This window comes from Amia ocellicauda, chromosome 21 (genome assembly GCF_036373705.1).
Source record: "Amia ocellicauda isolate fAmiCal2 chromosome 21, fAmiCal2.hap1, whole genome shotgun sequence".
Lineage (NCBI taxonomy): Eukaryota > Metazoa > Chordata > Actinopteri > Amiiformes > Amiidae > Amia > Amia ocellicauda.
Genome location: NC_089870.1, coordinates 3,328,067 through 3,350,306, shown reverse-complemented (window position 1 = coordinate 3,350,306; position 22,240 = coordinate 3,328,067). Strand labels below are relative to the sequence as shown.

The window sequence follows — 22,240 nt, the reverse complement described above, 5'->3', positions numbered from 1 at the left end:
TTTTTGCCTTATTTTGTACAGTACCTCATGGGGGTGAAGACGCTGTAGTGCAAGTTACATTCATATATATATATATGTATGGAAAAAGACCTAAAACACGACCACATAGAAGATGAGAAGATTAAATCATATACTTTGCTGGCGTGACATGGAAAAGAGAAACTATATATGTAAACATACAGGCATATACACACTCTCATACACACACATGCATATATGTCTGTTTGTGTATGATAGACAAAATGTGTACATTTACATTAAATGGTCTGTTATGCCAGTTTAACAGTTTTCTTGTATTCACAAGCCATAGTTTAGAAAAGCTGATATTTTCACTACCAGCTCCCCACACTTCATCCATCAAGAAGTCTATGGAATGTTTCACCATTCTTCCATATTCCACAAGGAAAAAATAGACTAAGAGCAATTTTTTTTATTCATTTGCAGATCTTCACTCCACACTCTCAGTAACATATCACAAAAACTCAGATCACATAAATACAATTCAAGACTTTCCAAAGAAACGTATGTCACTTATGTTACCTGTTACATATCCTATAGCTACTTCCCAGTGTGACAGATTTGTGATTTCACATACAAAATAACAATAGCAAAACTATTTCCCATTGATCATAAGGAAAACTTCTGTAGACTTTTGTCTCCTTGTGCACTAACAAACCATGTTACTTACATAAGGTTTGCAATGAGAATAAGTCCAATGTGCTCGCCTTTGACTTAATATCATAAAAGATTATTAATCATTATTATTATTATTATTGATAGTTTTTGTTGTTGGTATTTAATTAGAGATAAAACAATAATAATAATTAATCATAATAATACTTATCTAATGGAAATCTTCATTCAAAAATATAAAATAGAAACTGAAGACTACATTTGGTTTCAATAAATATACTTACATTAAGTTGTAAATATACCCTACAGGGATAAGAGCAGGACTCTTTAAGCTAATAATAAGTGATTGAACTGAATTTCTGGTCATGTTATTTAGCTTTAGTGTAATGTAAAGACGTGTGACTGAATGTTCACCAGAGCCCTTTGCACTGCACAAATAAAATATATATGAAAATGATTTTATTAGAAGAGGAAAACACATTGCATTGTTTTCAGTATTAACTTGATAGTCTTATTTTTTCTGTGGTGGTTATACTGCTTTATCATAATTTATCTTTAAAACTAGGAACCAACCGATAGGCACTGCCACAGAAGTGATAAAATGAATTATTATCATTTCCTCCTATTAGGCAGTCAAATATATAGGAGGAGGCTTTTTTCTCCTGTGTCTCCCACACACTTAAATACATAAATGCTGTTAAGTATTGGACATTGGGAATGTGCTGTTGTTTTTGCATCTGTTTTAAAACCATAACTTATGACACATTAAGGAACCTGTGTAAGAAACAAGTCCTGTTTTGCAGGTTTCTATAAAGAAATCTAGTGTGTTTGGAAAGTGTTTAACAGCTGTCCTTCACAATGTGCAAAGTGAAGCATGGTCCAACCTGTGCTTTGTCTATAAAAGTATTTAAAAAAAAACGTACAGGATTGTAAGCTGCTGAATGGAGAAATGATCTAAAATGTATTAGAACATTTAACACATTATTAGAACTTCGATGGACTACCCCCCCCAAAACATACATTGGTTCTTATGACAGAAACCATCATTCAAATGAGTCTTAACATGCATGACAAGACCTATAACATAAATATCTGCCTTCAAATTTAAATTAATAATCACTCGGTAGTGTGTGTCAGATTCTGACATAAAAATAAAATCCCCATTTTGTGTGTGTAATTTCTACACAGATCTGATTTTTATTTTAAACTTATTGAGTAACAATACTGCAATCCCTTAAAGAAATAGATAACTGATTAGAAATATATATATAGGTGGATGTGAACATAAGGTGCATTTCACTTGCAGATAAATGTTAAACCTTATTTTTTATTTCTTTACATTCTGCTTTGAAATTAATATAAAACAGCTATTTCTCAAGTTTACATTGTTAGTAAAAGATGCTGTATCAGAATTATTTTTCTTTCTGTGTGTGAGTCATGATTATAGTTGGGTTTTGTTTTGTTATCATCTGTACTGCAGCAGTGTGTGTGTCTGGTTTATACTCCTAAAGCAAAACTGGACTAATCTACTACATTTAATGCTTCTTTGTCAGAGTAAATTTAACATGGGTATAGCACTTGCTTTCAGATTTTCTGTTAGGCTTCAAGTGGAGCATTGTCATGGGAATCTTTAGAAACCTGGCATTCTTGTGCTGGCACGAGAAAGTGAGTATGCATCACAACACAAACTGGGAGGTTCCAACTACACACACACATTCTGGGGACCAAATTGACTTGAACATGTGATATCAAGTAGCAGATATATCTCTTGCAGTTCCTTTAATTGCATGCACACATACTTCCTCCTCCTGTAATTACTGCTTGATGTCTGTAAGGATATGACAGATGCAAGTAATAGCAAAAGCAAAAGTCTCCCACCTCTTTATTGTAGGGGGCAGGGTGTAGAAAATGACTTAGAGTTTAAGGATGGCAGTTGAAATGCATTATATTGAGCATTTCTATCAGCTTCATACATGTAAAATGTCAAGAGACCATGGCTAAAAAACGACTTGTGTATCTATAAATATAAAAAAGGAAATCTATGGATTAGCTGGAATTTTTTAACTGCCTAAAGTCCTGTCTATTAGCTGTCTCTTTTAAATAAAGGCTGTACACAATTGGGCACATATACATTCTATATATAACATCTATATTGTTACATTACAAAAAGAATAATACTATATATCTATATATCTATATATATATATATATATATATATATACACTCACCTAAAGGATTATTAGGAACACCTGTTCAATTTCTCATTAATGCAATTATCTAACCAACCAATCACATGGCAGTTGCTTCAATGCATTTAGGGGTGTGGTCCTGGTCAAGACAATCTCCTGAACTCCAAACTGAATGTCTGAATGGGAAAGAAAGGTGATTTAAGCAATTTTGAGCGTGGCATGGTTGTTGGTGCTAGACGGTCCGGTCTGAGTATTTCACAATCTGCTCAGTTACTGGGATTTTCACGCACAACCATTTCTAGGGTTTACAAAGAATGGTGTGAAAAGGGAAAAACATCCAGTATGCGGCAGTCCTGTGGGCGAAAATGCCTTGTTGATGCTAGAGGTCAGAGGAGAATGGGCCGACTGATTCAAGCTGATTGAAGAGCAACTTTGACTGAAATAACCACTCGTTACAACCGAGGTATGCAGCAAAGCATTTGTGAAGCCACAACACGTACAACCTTGAGGCGGATGGGCTACAACAGCAGAAGACCCCACCGGGTACCACTCATCTCCACTACAAATAGGAAAAAGAGGCTACAATTTGCACAAGCTCACCAAAATTGGACAGTTGAAGACTGGAAAAATGTTGCCTGGTCTGATGAGTCTCGATTTCTGTTGAGACATTCAGATGGTAGAGTCAGAATTTGGCGTAAACAGAATGAGAACATGGATCCATCATGCCTTGTTACCACTGTGCAGGCTGGTGGTGGTGGTGTAATGGTGTGGGGGATGTTTTCTTTGCACACTTTAGGCCCCTTAGTGCCAATTGGGCATCGTTTAAATGCCACGGCCTACCTGAGCATTGTTTCTGACCATGTCCATCCCTTTATGACCACCATGTACCCATCCTCTGATGGCTACTTCCAGCAGGATAATGCACCATGTCACAAAGGTCGAATAATTTCAGATTGGTTTCTTGAACATGACAATGAGTTCACTGTACTAAACTGGCCCCCACAGTCACCAGATCTCAACCCAATAGAGCATCTTTGGGATGTGGTGGAACGGGAGCTTCGTGCCCTGGATGTGCATCCCACAAATCTCCATCAACTGCAAGATGCTATCCTATCAATATGGGCCAACATTTCTAAAGAATGCTTTCAGCACCTTGTTGAATCAATGCCACGTAGAATTAAGGCAGTCCTGAAGGCGAAAGGGGGTCAAACACAGTATTAGTATGGTGTTCCTAATAATCCTTTAGGTGAGTGTATATATCATACCAGTGTTTGATGTAGTCAGAGTTAGTTATGATTTAGTGCTACACAGGGACCAGTTAAAATCAAGTGCCCTACAGAAATTGATGTTCTTTAAATGAAGCTGTTAGGCAGTTCAGCCTGAGAGATCCAGCTGATTCTAACATATCAACTGTTGTCTCAAAACACTTTACAGTCATTCCCCAATATATTTCCTCCACCCAGCTGCTGGTTCAGCTGCAAGGTCATCTGTGTACATTTAGACCTGCCCCACACAAAACAGCAGCAATTACTACAAAAAGCCAAAACACTGCCTATACTCTGTTGAATGTACAAACAGCATACATTCTGGGAAGTGTGTGTTGGGGAGTGAGGCAATTAAAATAGTATTCCTATACAATTAAAGTAGAAAGTATTCACACCATTGTATTTGAAACACAGTCTCCCCACTGTGAAGGGGTGGGGAGAGTACACTTTGGACTTCTACATCATTGGCTGCTGTGAAAAAAGTTTATTCAACTCAACAAATCACTGAGCAATATTGTGAATAGCGTTCACTGCAGCTCTTCGTGACTTGTTAACATTTATTAATTTTGAACACGCCCTTGTTTAACGGACTTTGCATAATTAAAAATGTGAGGGAACAGCTGGAGTTTTCTAGGCTCTATATTTCATTTAATGATTTCAAGCCTAAAGATGAAATAACGGGGCACTGTACGGAGGTTAAATTAAACAGGTACTATTCAAAAGTGAGTTTTCACCCCATCATGCAGACTGCCCAGAATGACACATATGCAAATGCACATCCGAAAGCTTGTTCTCATTTGAATAGTGAAGAGTGAAGCACTAATTTATGGCAGCAAGTTTATTTATTAGTTTATTATGATTTGATTTGGATGATGCCTTCCTTGCACACATAGATAATAAATACGACGAGTAGAGTGCAAAGTCCTTTAAATAACACACATCACTGAAGCACGGGTAAACATCTGATGACGGTTTTACCGATTAACTAAAACAAAAAGAAAAGCTTGTAAACCGATATATCAATGAGCTCAGCCCAAGCTAAAGTGTAAGTTGTCGTTTTCGATAGTGAGAGCATCCACCCTGTCTGTAAAGGAACAGGCATGGAGAGAAAAAGACACGCCTATGTCTACCTTCAGGTTTTGGTCACTGGTTGTCAAATTAACTGGACGAGCAGGTTCATTTGCATTTGCTTAAGGAGCATTTTCAGCTGCTTTTCTTTGAATGCTAACTTCTTCTCTCAAAAGCGCACACTGCACTTTTTCCATGGCAGTAAGCCAGGAAAGAACAACAGGTTTGAATGCTTAATCATGGAACAACAAATATTTTGGATGTATAAAACAACCAGTAGAGGTAGTTTTTCAACCCTGGCCACTGACTGCCTGGATATGCTGGTGCCAACTGACAAAGCTGTTACTCTTCGGAGACCTAAGCTAAATAAGCAAAGTGTGCTTATGTGTTTTAAAAGCTGTTGCATGTAAGAACACAAGTACATACACAATCTCATTGAGAGGACAAAACACCTTTAATGATTAAGAATGTAATTGTATCTGACTGTCTGGATGGATCTCATTCATTTGGAAGTCTATGTGAAATCCCTGTGATGTCACTCTCAGCAGGCAGCTTGCAGGCCTTTAATTATTATTATTATTATTATTATTATTATTATTATTATTATTATTATTATTATTATTTTAGACCTTCCCAAAAACAACTCTTGTCACACTGGAGAGTCAGTGTTATAACGAGGTGAGGTTGCCAGCTGGGCACACATAAATTATAATTTCACATAATGATATAGTTGCCATGGTGTTTATTTATTGATATTTTTCAATAAAATAGTGCTTCATAGATATTTCATTATTCCAGATCCCCATTAGGACTTTTCTTGAAATTCCTCTGTTCCACGCACCCACAACCCTATTTGTAAAGATCTGCCCCTGTTTACAGTCTAGCTCTTAAAATGTGGAAATAAAAATGAATGGTCTTCACTTTACTTTCCCAAAGGAAAAAACGAAATCAATTTGAAATCATGAAAAAAATAAATGGAGGGCTCACCATTCAAGAGAACGTCAATTCTTTACATTTAGTGACTAATGATATCTAAATGCCACTTGTACCTAAGTACATTCAGAAATTCTACAAATTGTTCAACATTATAATTTTGATATAAGCAATAATTGAAGTATAATGAATGTATATGCACACACAAGTTGCCGTTCATAATTAATAAAGGAATTACAATACGTGGGGAATGTCATATGTTTATCTTTATATGACTTCATAAATCAGATCAAGTTTTCATATTATGTGGAATATAACTCCCCTGCAGCATTTTACTACAATCTGTGCAGCGGAAATTCTTGTTCTCTTTCAAGAGTACAAAAAATAGTCCGCCTTCAGTTTATAATGTTAAACACACCGTTGTTTTGCAAACTGACAGAAACTCATGCTTTTGAGGAAATGAATTGAGTGTTACCACATTTCAATAAAAGAAACCAGACTTCATTTACTTTATATTGGTGTGAAAAAAAAAGGCAGCCCATTCCGGGGTGGACCCACATCTGAATGGACACCTAGCACAAACAATGCACTTCTTAAACACCTATTCATATAGTCATATGAATGTTTGAATTGTTTTCCAGTGCAGTCCATTTTCAGTGCCATATTCCCATATTCACATTACATTATAATAATATAATATTATTATACATAGAGAGCATTTTATTTCCAGGACTTCATGAACTTTAATAAATTGCATCATTAAAGGAAATAGTCTATAATAGTGTAGATTGCATAGGTGTAGGTTTAGGTGGGATGTGACACCCCTAATGCTGAGAGAACATTAAATTGTCCCCCCCAGTAATGTATGCCAAGCATCCCCCTCAATATTGACAATGTCCCCCACAAATTTGAAACAAAACCTACGCCCCTGGTAGATTGTATAACAGTGTCTTTCTTTGAAAAATACTATTTACATAAATTATTCTGTAAACTGTATATATAAATGAAAAACATGCCTTTAGCTGCTCTTCTCCTTTATCATATTGATTATTATTATTAATAATAATAATAATAATAATAATAATAATAATAATAATAATAATAATAATAATAATAATAATAATATACAGGGGAATATGGCACTGGAAATTGACTGCACTGGAAAATAATTCAAACAAACAAGTACATTTGCATTACCCTTTCTTTATTACTTTTCTCTACCATTGTGTAACACGGCTTATTGATTTTCATTCATTATATCTTTCACAGCTACATTTCCCCCATCTCAAGTAAGCCCACCTCACTGAATGAAAGACATTTATTATTAGCAAACCAAAAGCACTGCTTCAGAGTTTTGAGTCTTAGAGTTTTAACAACGGTAGAGCTTTAATAACACTGAGTGGCTGGAATGAAATGAAAAGACAATCGGGTAACACCAGGGGATTAAAGTGGGATAATAGCACTTGACCATTCAGCAACACTTAGAGGATCGTGTTAATAAAGCCCTAGGTGTGACTATAGTGAGGAACCTGTGCAAGAAGAGAATTAGCAGACCATTCAGGTATTCCTGCCGTTGCACCAAAGCATTTACACACTTCATGTCAAATAATGTCGTGTTCTGTAAACCACACGCTGACAGATTAAGTGTCTTAAATCTCCTGAAGCCCATGAAATAATCCTGGTCAGGTTTTACTTCTTTGGTGACGCATCACCCAGGCAGCCCTGATCAGGAGAGAGTAGTGCATTCTGGAAGACTGCGAAACAAACTCAAACAAAAAAGTGTATGCAGACATTACGATAAAGGATTGTCCAGCACATGGCATCTTACCTCACCAGGTTTAATCAACTGTAGTGATTAATCAACCTATAGTGCAATCAACAATTATGGGCAGGTAAAGTTTATATATGTGTGCCAGGCTGAGACGTTTCAGTGGAACGGTGTTTCTCTCTAGCTGCGAGTGATGAAATGGTAAGATCATGATTTTCTTTGATATTCAGAGGTCTTTTAAGAGAGGCCGCCAATACAGATGTCACAATGGCTCGTTAAAGCTGTGGAACCAACATTTCATTATATTGAATTATACTGTGGTATTTCACAGTAATTTTTCTGCAGTCTGCAGGCTTTAATATTTCCTTCTAATTAAAACTGAGGTTCAAATTGCACTGAAGCAACCAAATGGTCCATGATCTTAATACTACCCAAGGAAATAAGTGGTTTGCTCAGAACATATTGAAATGGCTATCACATCTTGGTTTGGGGTCTGTCAATGAAGTTAAATGTATGTGAAATATTAAATCAGTAAACCTTCTTATAATACTTACATCTTTAACTTGTTTACATCTGTCAAACTAGATCTTGTATGATGAAAGGGACGGAGAGAATTTCAGATCAATATAAACTTATAAGGCTTTTTCATACATCACTGAATTTTAGTGCAGTAGTAACAAATCTGAAGCTCTCTTAAAGAAGTTCTACTAGCAATCGCATACAACAAAGATCAACTATACTTTCTAAGTCTCTTAACCCCGGGAATAGTGTCTATGTCATTAGGCTATTCATATGTTTTTTAAGGCAAAGAGGATAATTCAGATATTTTCTTTCTAGAAGGGAAGCTTTGTGATGACATGGCATGAGAATCAGTTAAGTCATTTCTTGTATTTCAATGCAAAACAAATATAGTAATGACTGCCTTAAAAAATGCAAGAAAGAGAAACGACCACATTCCTGTTTCCCACAATTAGGAGAAACTTAACACACCTGCCTGAGTGTTGATGGGAGTAAAATAAAAATCACTATTCCATATACAGGCAGGTGCATGAGGCAACCCTATTTAAAGGCAGAGATAACTGCATTTTTCACCTTGTTATTTCAACATTTACTGGGCTATTTGATGGATGAATCACCTTGAGCATAAAAAGGAAAATGACAGGTAATTCTTGGCTAATGCTTCCTTGATGGCAGATTGGTGTTTAAGAAACATGAGTGGGGGTGGGAAGTGGGGGAGGTGGGGGAACAACAACTCTTCCAGTTGATGCTTACAGATGATTTATTGCAATAAGAGCACTGCATAAAATACTATCAGTCTAAACCGAGTAAAAGAGAACAATAAATACTAAGTACACTGCTTTTCCTGCGAAGTAATACATTACATTTTCTTTTGAGTATAAATTCTTTAATACAAGAGGAGAGGTACGTTGTCTTTCAAATTCGAAGCACTGCCCTAGGGGGAGGGGTTTCAGCTCACTTCCGTTGGAACCCGATCGAAACATCTCTTTATCAAAGCTGCTATTGGCCCCTGCGTCAGCCACTCAAACAGTCCCTTTGCTGTTTCCTGTTTGTATAAAAGGTGACACGCTCACAGGAACTTCCTCTTTTGCCTCTTCACCTTGGACTTGAGAGGTGAGCTCTCCGTGTGCCTTTTCCTCCACAGCGAGAGCGGTAGCAGCAGCAGTAAATCCGGGGCCCTGTTGCCCAGCCTAAGCCTCAGTCTGTCGTAAGAGATCTCGGCCGTATGAGGGGCTCCTACTCCATCTTTCTGGATGGGGGCAGTAGAAAGGCGGCCTGGATGTAATTGCATTATGTTTTGATCTGTAATTTTATACTGTATTGCACTTTTATAATGCTCTTATGTTTTGTAAGTCACCCTGGATAAGGGCATCTGCTAAGATATAAATAATAATACAAATATTATTATTATAAAAACCCTATTGGCTCCCTTATCAGCTCGCTGCCTCCTTGCTTGCGATGATTTGGTTATACAGTAAGCCCTCCACCTTGGGCAGTGCTTCCAATTTGAAAGATGATAGGTTGTGAATGCAACCCCGGTTATCTGAAAAAGGAAGCACTGCGCAAAGGTTTTGTGGGAGTTTAAGTCTCCCGGCAAAGAGTAAGTTCCTGTGTGTGCGTCACCATTTATACAAACAGGAAACAGGAAGGGAACTGTTTGAGTAGCTGATGCAGGGGCCAATGGCAGCTTTGATAGAGAGATGTTTTGATTGGGTTCCAACAGAAGTGCGCTGAAACCCCTCCCTGTTGGGCAGTGCTTCCTTTTTCAGATAACTGCAGTTGCATTCGCAAGCTATCGTTTTACAATTTATTATAGCAGCCCAAAGGGATTTCATGTATTGTTACTTTGAAGAAAATACATAAATAAATAAATACAGTTATGACAGATTGACTGTATTTGGACTTACATATTTGTGCATATACTTACACTGCCAAATTATATTTAATACCGAAAAAACAAAAAGCATCTGTCAATATATACAGCTGTCGGGGAACTCGGTGCAAGAAGCAGTAGACCTACAAATACAGCCATCAGTATTGTTATGTCATGGTTCTCAGATTTGACTACTAGACTCTCTACTATAAACCCAACTCCTTTGGGTCCTATCAAGTACAGCCTAGTTGCACTCTTCATTAATCGGAAATTTCCTATCGAGTACTGCTAACAAAAGCACATTTTTTCTTCCTCGTAATCCTAAATGCTTAATTTATACAAATATGATTTTGGGAGGAGTTTGCTGCCAATCTTCCAAAGATCCCACAATTCCATTTCATATATTTGTTTGAACTTGAAACACATATCATGATCTTCAGCACAGCAATCAGCATAGGCAAATTTCCAAAGAAACTGGAACTCACCCAGTAGGTGAGTGCCAAAGGAAACACACAAGTAAAAAGAAAACTAAACTAAAACACCTTTTACATTTTAATTTATTTTACTGTAAACTGTAAGCTGTTTTGGCCAAAAAACATTCCCCATTGCTCCTTCTTCGTTTCTTAAATCAATGTTTTGTAATTCTTTTAAGATAGACGTGTTTTTCATTGTACAACAATGGACAGTGGACTGGATCTTTGGTTTTCCATCAAAACCTCCATGAGGACAAATGCATTTATTTCCAAATATTTACAAATGTTTCTTAACCCACACAACCATAGGGTTCAAAAGGGGGGAGATTGTGCTCATCCTTAACACTTCAAAACACCCATTATATTTTTTGTACAATCTCTATGACGTTTTTAGATGACATTGTTAAGCTCGTCTTACTTTAGAAACTCATTCATGTTATAACACTGGTGTATGGCACAGGTTATAGCATTTAATTTATTTTCTAGACTAAGATGATTTAGATTATGCTTGAGTAAATACTCCTGTAATAAGTACTGTGCACTTTCAACTGCAAAGGAGAAGGAGAAGTAGAAACTCATGTAACAACATAAAAGGAAGGAGGAGAAGGAGAAGGAAGAAGGAAAAGGAGAAATAAATATAATTTAAATCTCTCCCATTTAAATGGTACCTTATGGTACACCGTGAGTAGCTTGCACAGCGATGACATACAAATCTGAAATTAAAATGCTGAAAATCTAGGGGTGGGGTCACAGTGGCATCTCTATGTAACCCCTCTTCACCAAACTAACTCTCTAGGCCAACTCACCTGCTTGTTGCCGATTAAGCCTCATGGGATTGAAGCCTTCAGAGAGCTCCCTTTCTCTTATGTGGTGATTCTGCTCTCTTCAATCCCTGACATACAGTGCAAATGAACTGAAATCCTTAGCTTGAGAGCTTTAATGTCAGGACTGACCATGACACTTAATTAAAGAGTGCGGAGGCGTTTTGGGTTAGGTTTGGTTTTCAGGTTTAATGAAATTCCTGGAGACTGCATCATGGAAATCAGACAGGACATGAAAAGAAATAAGGCATGGCAGCATAAAGCACAAGATGCAAAGTTAAAAAGCAGCTCAGTGAGATACTAGATTGCAACAGAGCAGTGTCTAATGTTGGAAACTAAACCTATATAGCTGGGACAGCTTACACTGAAACAAGAACTTACACAAATACTCTTAAATATGCAAGTATATCAGTCTTCTTGGAAAAAATGGTTTCATTTTGATCAGTACAGTATTCATTACAATACTAATGTCCTGGGTATGATTTTTTTTTTTTTGGGGGGGGGGGTAATATTAGTGAATCATTTTCTGTAAGCAAGTTTTAATATGTAAGTGTGTATGTTTTTCTGTCAGTTTAATCAGTCGTGATTCAAATACATCAAATTCAAACAAATGTATAATGATTCACAAGTGGGCCACTGTTTTAGTTTTGATATCATCTGGCAAGCCAATGAATGTTACTGAAATGAGATGCATGTTTTTCTCATGGTACCGGTTTACAGTGCTGTATTATATCACTATGTACATGTTTGGGCCCATTCAATTAAAAAACTAAAAACCAAAAACAAGATTTATTGTAGGTGAACAACCATGATAATTCATTTAGGTTACATATTCACTGGATGTTCGCTGTATGAGATTCCATTTCAGATTTATACATCCTTCACCAGTTCTTCTGGAGCCAGCCATAGGCATATTCGTAAACCAGCAACATGACAGCACCCCCTAAACAAAAAGAAGAGAGTGTGTAGTAGGAATCAGGCCATTAGTCCGTCAGGAAAGCTAAAGAGCATTCTAGAATTTCAGCTGAAACACAGCATGGTCAAGAACAATACTTTACTGCTTCTCATTCCTGGTCACGGGCTCTGAACTGAACTATTTTCATACATTTTCTGCCCTTCCTCATTGTAGGACATTGAAGAATAAACTCCTTATGGGCTCAAATGGATGAATGCCAAACACCTCCTCATTAAAACAGATCACCTGAATACAGAGGAATGGTGACAATCCAGCACATAATACAGTTAGTTAAATGGTGTTTTCTAAGAGCTCATATGGAACTAATTAACAGAAGGTAATAGGGTCCTTCAGGACAAGGATTGGGAGACAAAAAACTGTCAGCTTTTATTCCCGCTCCTCATCAGGAGAGGACTTTAAATACCAAGAATTTCCCTGAGGACATGTCCATACCACACAAACAATCCAACTGGGATGGGACATCATCTGTCACAATTACAGTGTCACACAGAATGCCTTCCTCTATGGCATTTCCTCCCTGTGCAATAATTGCCTCTCTCACAGCCACCTCCTGCTTCTCTGGGTTTGTTTTAAAGACACACAGCAGAGGGACAGGGGGAATTTGCAGCTAAAAGCAGGAACATTATAAAGGAAATGTGTGTGGCGTTATAAGAAAAAAGGCAGCCTCTTTAAACAAATCAAGATGTCTCTGTGGGCATGGTCCCATGTGGTTGTTTATGCAGGGGGAGTGGAGGTGCCAAAGGGGGAGACCTAGCATGCGACATCAACCTAAAAGCAATTGACTGGATTATACATCCTGAAGCAGCTTCGGAGTTCCACACCACATTTCTGCCAGGAGAGACCTGGACGCCCTCATTACAATAATCATTATTTTTATGATTACACTACTGCACTTAAACTGAAATGTGTATTGATTTGTATTATTGCACTATTGTGATGTAAGAAACGCTGGAGAGATGTTCAGGTTGGTATGGATGTGCAAAGACAAGGTACCAGCTGCACCACTGATTTTGGAAGTGTGCCTGTTTCCTCAGTATTAAAAGAATACAAAAATAAATACTATTAAATAAACACAGGAGCTACCCGCTTTCACAGTTAGCATAGATGGGTTGTGGCATGTGATTCAACAAGATCTACAGGCTTTTGGATGTGTGAACAATTCACTCCTTGTAAGATGATTAATTATTCAACTCTTTTTTGGCATCTCTGAATAATAATAATAATAATAATAATAATAATAATAATAATAATAATAATAATAATAATAAACATTGTATATTTCTATTACCTGGTCCAAGTCTCATGATTTTGGGGATTAAGCCTTTATACAATGCTAAATACCTGCAAGAGAACAAAAACAACAAAGACATTAGAAACTGTTAGACAGAGAATACACTCCCCAAAGTCACAAAACTTTGCAGTACAGATGGTGAAAAAGAAATGACATGATTCACTTGACACATCAAGATTCCTATGAATTCTCACCTCTTCAGAATAGTTTCAACATTAAACAAAATGTCTTAAAATGTCTTTACTCAGTTAAATAGACTGCAGAAACAGAACAGCACTGCTGACCATGAGGGGTGATGTGTGGCTGCCATTTGTGACACTTTTTGTTCACAGGAAACAAAATATGAGAACAAAAATTATTCTCTCCCACTTTTTGGGGCCACTGCTTCAGTTATAAAGACATGTTTTATTTTTTGTTTTGTTTTGTTGTAATTTTGTAATTGAAGGGTCCTGTGTTAAAAAGAGCAGCCGTGTGGCTATTTCTTAAGCATGTAGTTAATATAATACTTTCAAGCTGATATCAATGCAAGGTATACTGAAGAGTAAAGCACCCATTCCTCTCAACTGTTTTTCAGATCACAAGGATTTTGTATTAAGGCTACTGCCATGTTTCCCTTACTGTACTTGGTCTTACTACAAACAAAATCTTGACCTGCAGAATGCTGGACTCCTATAGTGTGTACCTATTAGCACAGACCATTACTTTAAACAAGCTGAACTTTTCTGAGCTTGCAATTGGTTACAAACCAGTACTAAACCAGCTCAAGGCCTGATGTATTTAATGTCTGCATTCAGTACATGGATTGAAACACCACATTTATGTAAACGATTTATTACTATTACTATTGAGGAAGTACAAAAAGGTAAAACAATTCAATTTCAAATCTATTTGTAAGCACAATATAACCTCTACATGTATTTTGTGTGGTAAAACTTGACTTGACTTTATTTCCAACAAAATGTTTACACATTCATTACTTATGTCTCCTAGATTGTCAACAAATTCCATTTGTTTGCATTCTGAAGGCCAATAAAATACATCATGTTCCTTGTAGCCATACAACAATGCTACCTTTCTGCAAGGAGGTGCAGGGGAAAGACAGAAATAAGGCACAGTAACCCAAGTCCCCTGCATTCCTGCAAGACACATTTGGAATATATATATTTATATATATATATATTTGCATGTGTGGAAACTGTGCTTTCACTGTGCTTGTAGAACACATACCACACTCACACGACTGCAGGGTAATGTAAAGTTGCCAATCAACCTAAGTGGCCTGACACAGACAAGGCCAGAATCAAGCCCGGGGCCCAGTAGCTGTGAGGCAGCAGTGGTAACCACCATGTCAACCACTGCATTTACACATTTTTTCAAAAGGAGTACATTTGTCAGTTGACAATTAGTCACAGAAGGTAAGGGCTCTGAACAGGTTCCCAGAGTTCTCAGCTACAACCTGCACTTCTATAGAGAAGATATCACTAGCTGAAATCTAGGCGTTTACATTTTCTGATTATGGCAGGGAGCTGTGGGTGGCAGTAAAAGTCTGAGACCCAGCACCAGTTGGGGGTTCAGGAGACATAAAGTGAATGCAAAGATTGAAAAAGGCCAAAAAAAACCCCCCAAAAAACAAACACCCCTTACAGTGTTATTTTTCTGGGCATTATCAGACTCTTGAACAAGCAGGATGTCAGTTAATTACATATTCCACTTCCATCCTAACCATTAATGCACTGGGAAGTCAAGAGAAAGACTAAAAGTTTGTTTCAACTGTACAGGTTTCTTTTCTGTCTTTTTGTCTTTCTTTTTTTTAAGAATCCTGCTGTGTGACTGAATAAACCTGCATTAAATTGGGTGAAAAGCATTAGGCACATATTATTTATGCAAAAGGAAGCACATCTACTGGTTAATCAATAGGCAGGAAAATGCTCTTCTCGTGATGTATGCCTTCAGGGGCCTGCAATAAAATAAATTCAATATGCCACAAAATATTCAATTACGTTTCAGATGCTTATAAATACACTTATCAGATGATGGAGGCGTTCCTCTTGGGGCTATGTAAGTAATTCAGTCCAGATATTTAAACAGCATCACAGTATGTTGTTGCTAAGCATACTTCCTAGTTCCATCCAGTGATTAAAGTCACGTGAGCTTTCAAAGACTGTACAATGCTTGTCTTTACATTAACCTTCTGTGGTCATTTTGGAAGTTTAGTAATCTGTCTCCACTCTACCTTACAAGAAAATAAGTCTATGGAGCCTTGGAAGACAGGTCGTCAAGATCATGATGTTTTTCCATTACAATGTTTTGTTTTTGTTTTTTGTTTTGTAAAATACCCACTGAACTCCAAAAAAATATGATTCAAATAGGCTGCTCTATTTCCTGACTCAAGAATCCTGCCTCCTATCTCATCTCCCATGGTGAAACCAAGTCCCCACCTAGACATTACTGTTTGTATTTCAGCAGGGGCAGACCTTGCACTTGGATGCTTGACTGAATAAAAATTGAGCAGAACAATCTTAATAGAATAGTTCAAAAACAAACAACACCTAAGACAAAAAATGATTGTGAACCTATACTGTTATGGCCTGGGGCATAGGATACCTAAAGAACTATGTCACTACTTGGAAATTCAGTTGAAAACTATTATAGCATATTGAGTTCAATGTGTTGAGGTACTTTGTGGAATGCCCTTGAACTAAAAAAAAAACTCAAGGAAGAAGTAAGGGGAAACTTCAATGTTAAAGTCAAATGGTCTCTGAACTTTGGGTCCTTTTGCACATGCTGTGTCTCCAAAAGGGGGCCAAATTTGCACTCTAGCAAGTTTCAGTTTTCAGCAAAGACTCACCCCTCTTCCCTGTAGACCAGAACCATGGTCTGAAAGCAGGTTCTGTACTTGATCTCTCCAGGCACGGGCTGAGGGCCCTGGATGCGACTCTTTGCTACATCGAAAGGAATGTTCACACAAGACGAGATGGTTCCAGAAGTCAGTCCAATTGCAAACTTGCGCAGAAATTCCAAGGAGGGATCCTGGAGAATGGAGACATAGGGAAGTGAGAAGGGGTGGCGCCATAATGCTGTTAATTTCAGGTGAGAGAAGCTGGCCACCCCAGGAAAAAATGCATGTCACGCCCCGGTTTGACAAATGGAAAGTTCTTACCTGGAATAGGGGAATGTATATGTAACATTTAAATGCTCAGAACCAGCAAGCAAACAAAGAGGATGAGCAGCTACAGTTCAGTATCAGTAACTGAACTGTTTTCACTCAGAAAAGTTAAACTCTAAAAATGAAATTCCCTTAACCTGAAAGAAAAAAGGTTTATTTCAGGTACAAGAACTGAAACACTTGCAAGTGACTTTCCTGGGTTGACAATAGTAAAACAGTTTACCTGAGCTAGTAGATTCTAACATTTCAGGCTTCATAATACTCTGTATATATATATATTTATGAATGTAAAATACAGATAACAATAGGAACAAACTGTACTGTGGAATTAGGGACAGACTGCACTGAAGAGAATACTTCATTTAGTAATTATACTTATAATCGAAATATAAAAAAAAAAACCCTCCTTTGTCATCCTCCTTGACGGCAGTATAACCATTAGCTTGTATATATACGAACTTGCATAGTCACTGTGGTTTTATGAGAAGGGGGAACATCTCGGGGAAGGTATCTGAATAAATCCTTACAATCTGTCAGAAGGAAGACGTTTAAATGAATTTAATACACCGTGCAACTTTGTGAATGTAATCTGCACAATTTATCAGCAAAACAAACAAAAACTATTATAAATCTTAAACTGCAGCGTCAATAAGAGGTGAGTTAAATAAACAATTGGCTCGCTTTTCCAGGCGAGGGGTTGTTCTGATTAGCCCAAGTATTTACATTGAAGTAGCAGGATTCAATGCATTCGGTTGTTGGATCTCAATAGGGGATAAAGCTCGGCTGCATTTCTGAGCTATGCCGCAGCCTGTCTGTAATTAACTCAAAGCACAAAATATTACAACAAAGGAGATACAGATTTCTCCTTCTTCTCAATTAAAACCTAGGCCAAGATGGAGTGAGATGTTACATTCCTCCCTGCACAAAAGTCTACTCTGAAATGGTGCAGTTCCACTGAAAAAATGGTCCCCGGATCACCAATATTCCATCATGGACCTTCAGGTGGTCTGCAGGCTGATGCAATTGCAGGAAATAATGACAATATTTATACCTTTTCTTTCGGAAATTAATTCATATGTCACTTGTAGTTTAATTAAAAAATGAAATTAGCTAAATGACCCTGATTAAATACAAATATTTTCTGTTTAACCCTTTACATTCTGCCCCATTATTTTCAGATTGCTGATGATCTGAGAAACAAATTGTATTTTGATCAAAACTACAAAATATACAGACACTGTTCATGGTTTGTTTGAAACTAGGGAACTTTCAAACTACGTCTTACTCACGTATGTAGGGTCTTCCTAGCCTGAATCAGCTATTTCTCAGAGTGTACAGGACTCGTTTGTATATGCTCGCGTTTTAGATATTTTACTCTGTCGGCTGATTAACCCATTTAATATGAAAGGCCACACATTTTTCTTTAATTTGATACAAGATAAATGCTTATGGCACAAACTATAAAAGAGCTACAAAAAATAAACAGGAAAATAACAGGACAAAGAGGGTGAAGTGTAAAGGGTTCAAATTTTAATTTACAAACTCCCACTTCCCACTCCCACTCTCTAAGACACAGCCTACTTGCAATGTAGCACCATTTGTCCCATTAGGATGGCAAATGGGAAAGGATAAGGTAAGTGCAGTAGTGGAAAACCTTATAAATGCAAAAAAAAAAAAAAATTCCAGTATTATTAATATTTTTTTATTAACAGATAAGAAAGGTTGGGGGGCTGGGTGGTCCACGGAAAAGCTTGCATCAGTTGAGTGATCTGCATACCAAACAATTTTGAGAAACACTGCTCTGCCCCACCCAGCGCCATCGAGAACAGAGAGGAATTAATGGAAAGCCTGCATGAAAGCCCAGTCATTTTATGGTAGCGGAGCACATTAGTGCTTTCTCCTCTCCAGGACTATCTGATTGGCCTCTGTGGCACACATGGTCTAAATTGCTGAAGTTCACATTTCCTCGTGGAGGATTTATAAACACAGTTCATAAAGGCAGACTGGCCAGGCATATGGGGATAATTTGTATAATTGGACTCCACATCGTACAGGGGTATTACTGTATCAAAACAGCCGAGATCCAAAGAGCTCTATTAGCTAATTGGCCAGAATATTTTACAAATGACAGGAGCTTCCACCTTGCTGCCTTTATGAAGAGCCTGTTTGTGTACAAGACCCTCAGATGGTAAAATAAATGAAAAGTTAATCCAAGACTGCTGTTTGCCCTTTGTGGCACATCAACTCCGCCACCCTCCCCCCTCTTCCTCACATACAACCCCTGACCGCACCCTTCTCGAAGCGTCCCCTCCCCCCTTCTTTTAAATTGTGGGTCAATTCTATTTCAGATATCCAAGAAATTCCCGGCTTTCCCTTGTTAAGCACTGAAGCCATGGTGGAGCAAAAAAACAGACCTTTCAAACATGAATATTGTGGGGTGCCTGACCTCGTAATTGACAATTTTTTATAATTGTTTTATCAGTCCCTTATTTCCAGAGCCCAGGCACACAATTTACACTGCTGTTACTGTCATTGACCATACCCCATATTTCCATACCTGCACAGAAAAAGAAAAGTTAGATATGCATGTATACAGTTTAAAAATAGGTTTTCTTGAAATTGTTCAATAGCACATAACATTTTTATTTTTTACAAGAAGTGTGCTATGCTGAGTTTGAGATGTACAGCTTGAAAAAAGTAAGTTGCTATGAAGATTGAAGAATTGGAACTGGGCTTTCCTTAGAGTAGTTATTGGCTTTTATAAACGCCTGACATTTGTTTTGTTTTGTGTTTATTTTTCCCCAGAGAAGAGACTCAAAGGCCATATTTCTATAGCTTTTGATCAATACTAAATGGACACTTTGGAAAAAGCTCATGTTTCCCAGCAGTACAGTTCTCATCAGTTCACCTACAATACATTAATTCCTTACAAAACAAGCTTTTACACCTCTGTGATTCTTTTTGAGCAGTTATTTTAAATATATTTACTTGTCGGGCTGTTTCAAAATGTTTAAAGGCATTGTACATCATTAGAAAAGTAAACAATGCGAGGCAAAATGGAAAATATTTAAACCTTTAAGCATTTCAACAGTTTCTCATATAGTTGGAAGTTATTTAAGATTGAGTGTATTTTGTTTTCTACTTGTTTAGAATGCTTTGCCAATTTGCTATTCTATATTACAGTTATAAGCCTGAGATTGACGCTGTGTTGAGAGACAGAGAAGTGCTGATGTTTTAAAGCTAGCCCTGCATAAGATCTGTAAATATGATGCTACTTGACCACAATCAGAAAATAATTTGCGCTGACATCTAAACATCATAATATCTGAGTGTTAGATATTAATTATTGTTGTAAATTGTATGTTGTTATTATCGTCTTCATCATTATCAGTGGACATTGTAATAGAAGCAATTACTATAGTAATGGTGGTAGAAGAAAACTAAGAAAAACAAGTTAATAGTACTCAATAAATGGGAAAATATGATTGATCTGTGTATTTGCCTGTTATGTATTTCCTCAAAAGATGACAACTTGTAGACAACTTCAAGATAGAGAGGACTAGTTGCTGTCATGCCTAAACTGTAATGCCCAAAATTAAACCAGTCTGGTTCCAATTAGTTCACTGAAGTTAATGTAATGCTCTGGTTTATACATATAGAGTAGTGGATGGTAACATTTCCATCCAAAATTAAATTTGTTTACAAGCCAGGCTCCTTCGAATCTGTAATTTGAACCTTTGGTGATGTATATGAAGAACATCTCGAGAGGTATTACTTTGCCTGTGATTTTATGAGTTTACATGAGACCTTCTCATGGAACTGCACATGTGATGGTTTTGATATCTAACTCTAATACAAAGGAGTGTTGTTGTTTTTTTTCTCTTCAACTTTGGCTTTTATATTACACATTACCATAAACACGATTTTTTAATGAAATACTATATATATATATATATATATATATATATATATATATATATATATATATATATATATATTCACTACCATTCCAAAGTTTGGGGTCGCTTAGAAATGTCCTTGTTTTCCGTGAAAACATATATTAAATGAGTTTGAATAGGAAATATAGCAAAATGAATAGGAAATATAGTCATTGACAAGGTTAGAAATAATGATTCTTAATTGAAATAATGATTGTGTCCTTCAAACTTTGCTTTTGTCAAAGAATCCTCCATTTGCAGCAATTACAGCCTTGCAGACCTTGGCATTCTAGTTGTCAATTTGTTGAGGTAATCTGAAGACATTTCACCCCATGCTTCCTGAAGCACCTCCCACAAGTTGGATTGGCTTGATGGGCACTTCTTATGCACTATACGGTCAAGCTGCTCCCACAACAGCTCAATAGGGTTGAGATCCGGTGACTGTGCTGGCCACTCCATTATAGATAGAATACCAGCTGACTGCTTCTTCCCTAAATTGTTCTTGCATAGTTTGGAGCTGTGCTTTGGGTCATTGTCCTCTTGTAGGAGGAAATTGGCTCCAATCAAGCACCATCCACAAGGTATGGCATGGCATTGCAAAATGGAGTGATAGCCTTCTTTCTTCAAGATCCCTTTTACCCTGTACAAATCTCCCACTTTACCACCACCAAAGAACATCACATTGCCTCCACCATGCTTGACAGATAGTGTCAAGCACTCCTCCAGCATCTTCATTTGGTCTGCATCTCATGAATGTTCCTCTTTGTGATCTGAACACCTCAAACTTAGATTCGTCTGTCCATAACACTTTTTTCCAATCTTCCTCTGTCCAGTGTCTGTGTTCTTTTGCCCATCTTAATCTTTTATTTTTATTGGCCAGTCTGAGATATGGCTTTTTCTTTGCAACTCTGCCTAGAAGGCCAGCATCCCGGAGTCGCCTCTTCACTGCTGATGTTGAGACTGGTGTTTTGTGGGTACTATTTAATGAAGCTGCCAGTTTAAGACCTGTGAGGTGTCTGTTTCTCAAACTAGACACTCTAATGTATTTGTCCTCTTACTCAGTTGTGCACCGGGGCCTCCCACTCCTCTTTCTATTCCGGTTAGAGCGTTGTACAAGATCTTCAGTTTGTTGGCAATTTCTCGCATGGAATAGCCTTCATTTCTCAGAAGAAGAATAGACTGATGAGTTTCAGAAGAAAGTTATTTGTTTCTGGCCATTTTGAACCTGCAAATCGAACCCACAATTATTGATGCTCCAAATACTAGTCTGAAGAAGGCCAGTTTTATTGCTTCTTTATTCAGCACAACAGTTTTCAGCTGTGCTAA

The 22,240-nt window shown here is 37.3% G+C and overlaps 1 protein-coding gene across 2 annotated transcripts in view; it reads right to left on the bottom strand.

The window, feature by feature from the left end:
- Positions 1 to 11,712: 11,712 nt before the first annotated feature.
- slc25a21 (solute carrier family 25 member 21) overlaps positions 11,713 to 22,240 on the bottom strand; it is a 180,995-nt gene continuing 170,467 nt past the window's right edge. For both annotated transcript variants that reach the window (XM_066694177.1, XM_066694176.1), the window contains 3 exons: positions 16,659 to 16,840; positions 13,808 to 13,860; positions 11,713 to 12,486 (listed from right to left, as the gene is read on the bottom strand). In XM_066694177.1, the coding sequence (XP_066550274.1) occupies positions 12,425 to 12,486; positions 13,808 to 13,860; positions 16,659 to 16,840 (297 nt within the window). In that variant the 3' untranslated portion in view covers positions 11,713 to 12,424. The remainder of the gene's footprint in view (positions 12,487 to 13,807; positions 13,861 to 16,658; positions 16,841 to 22,240) is intronic.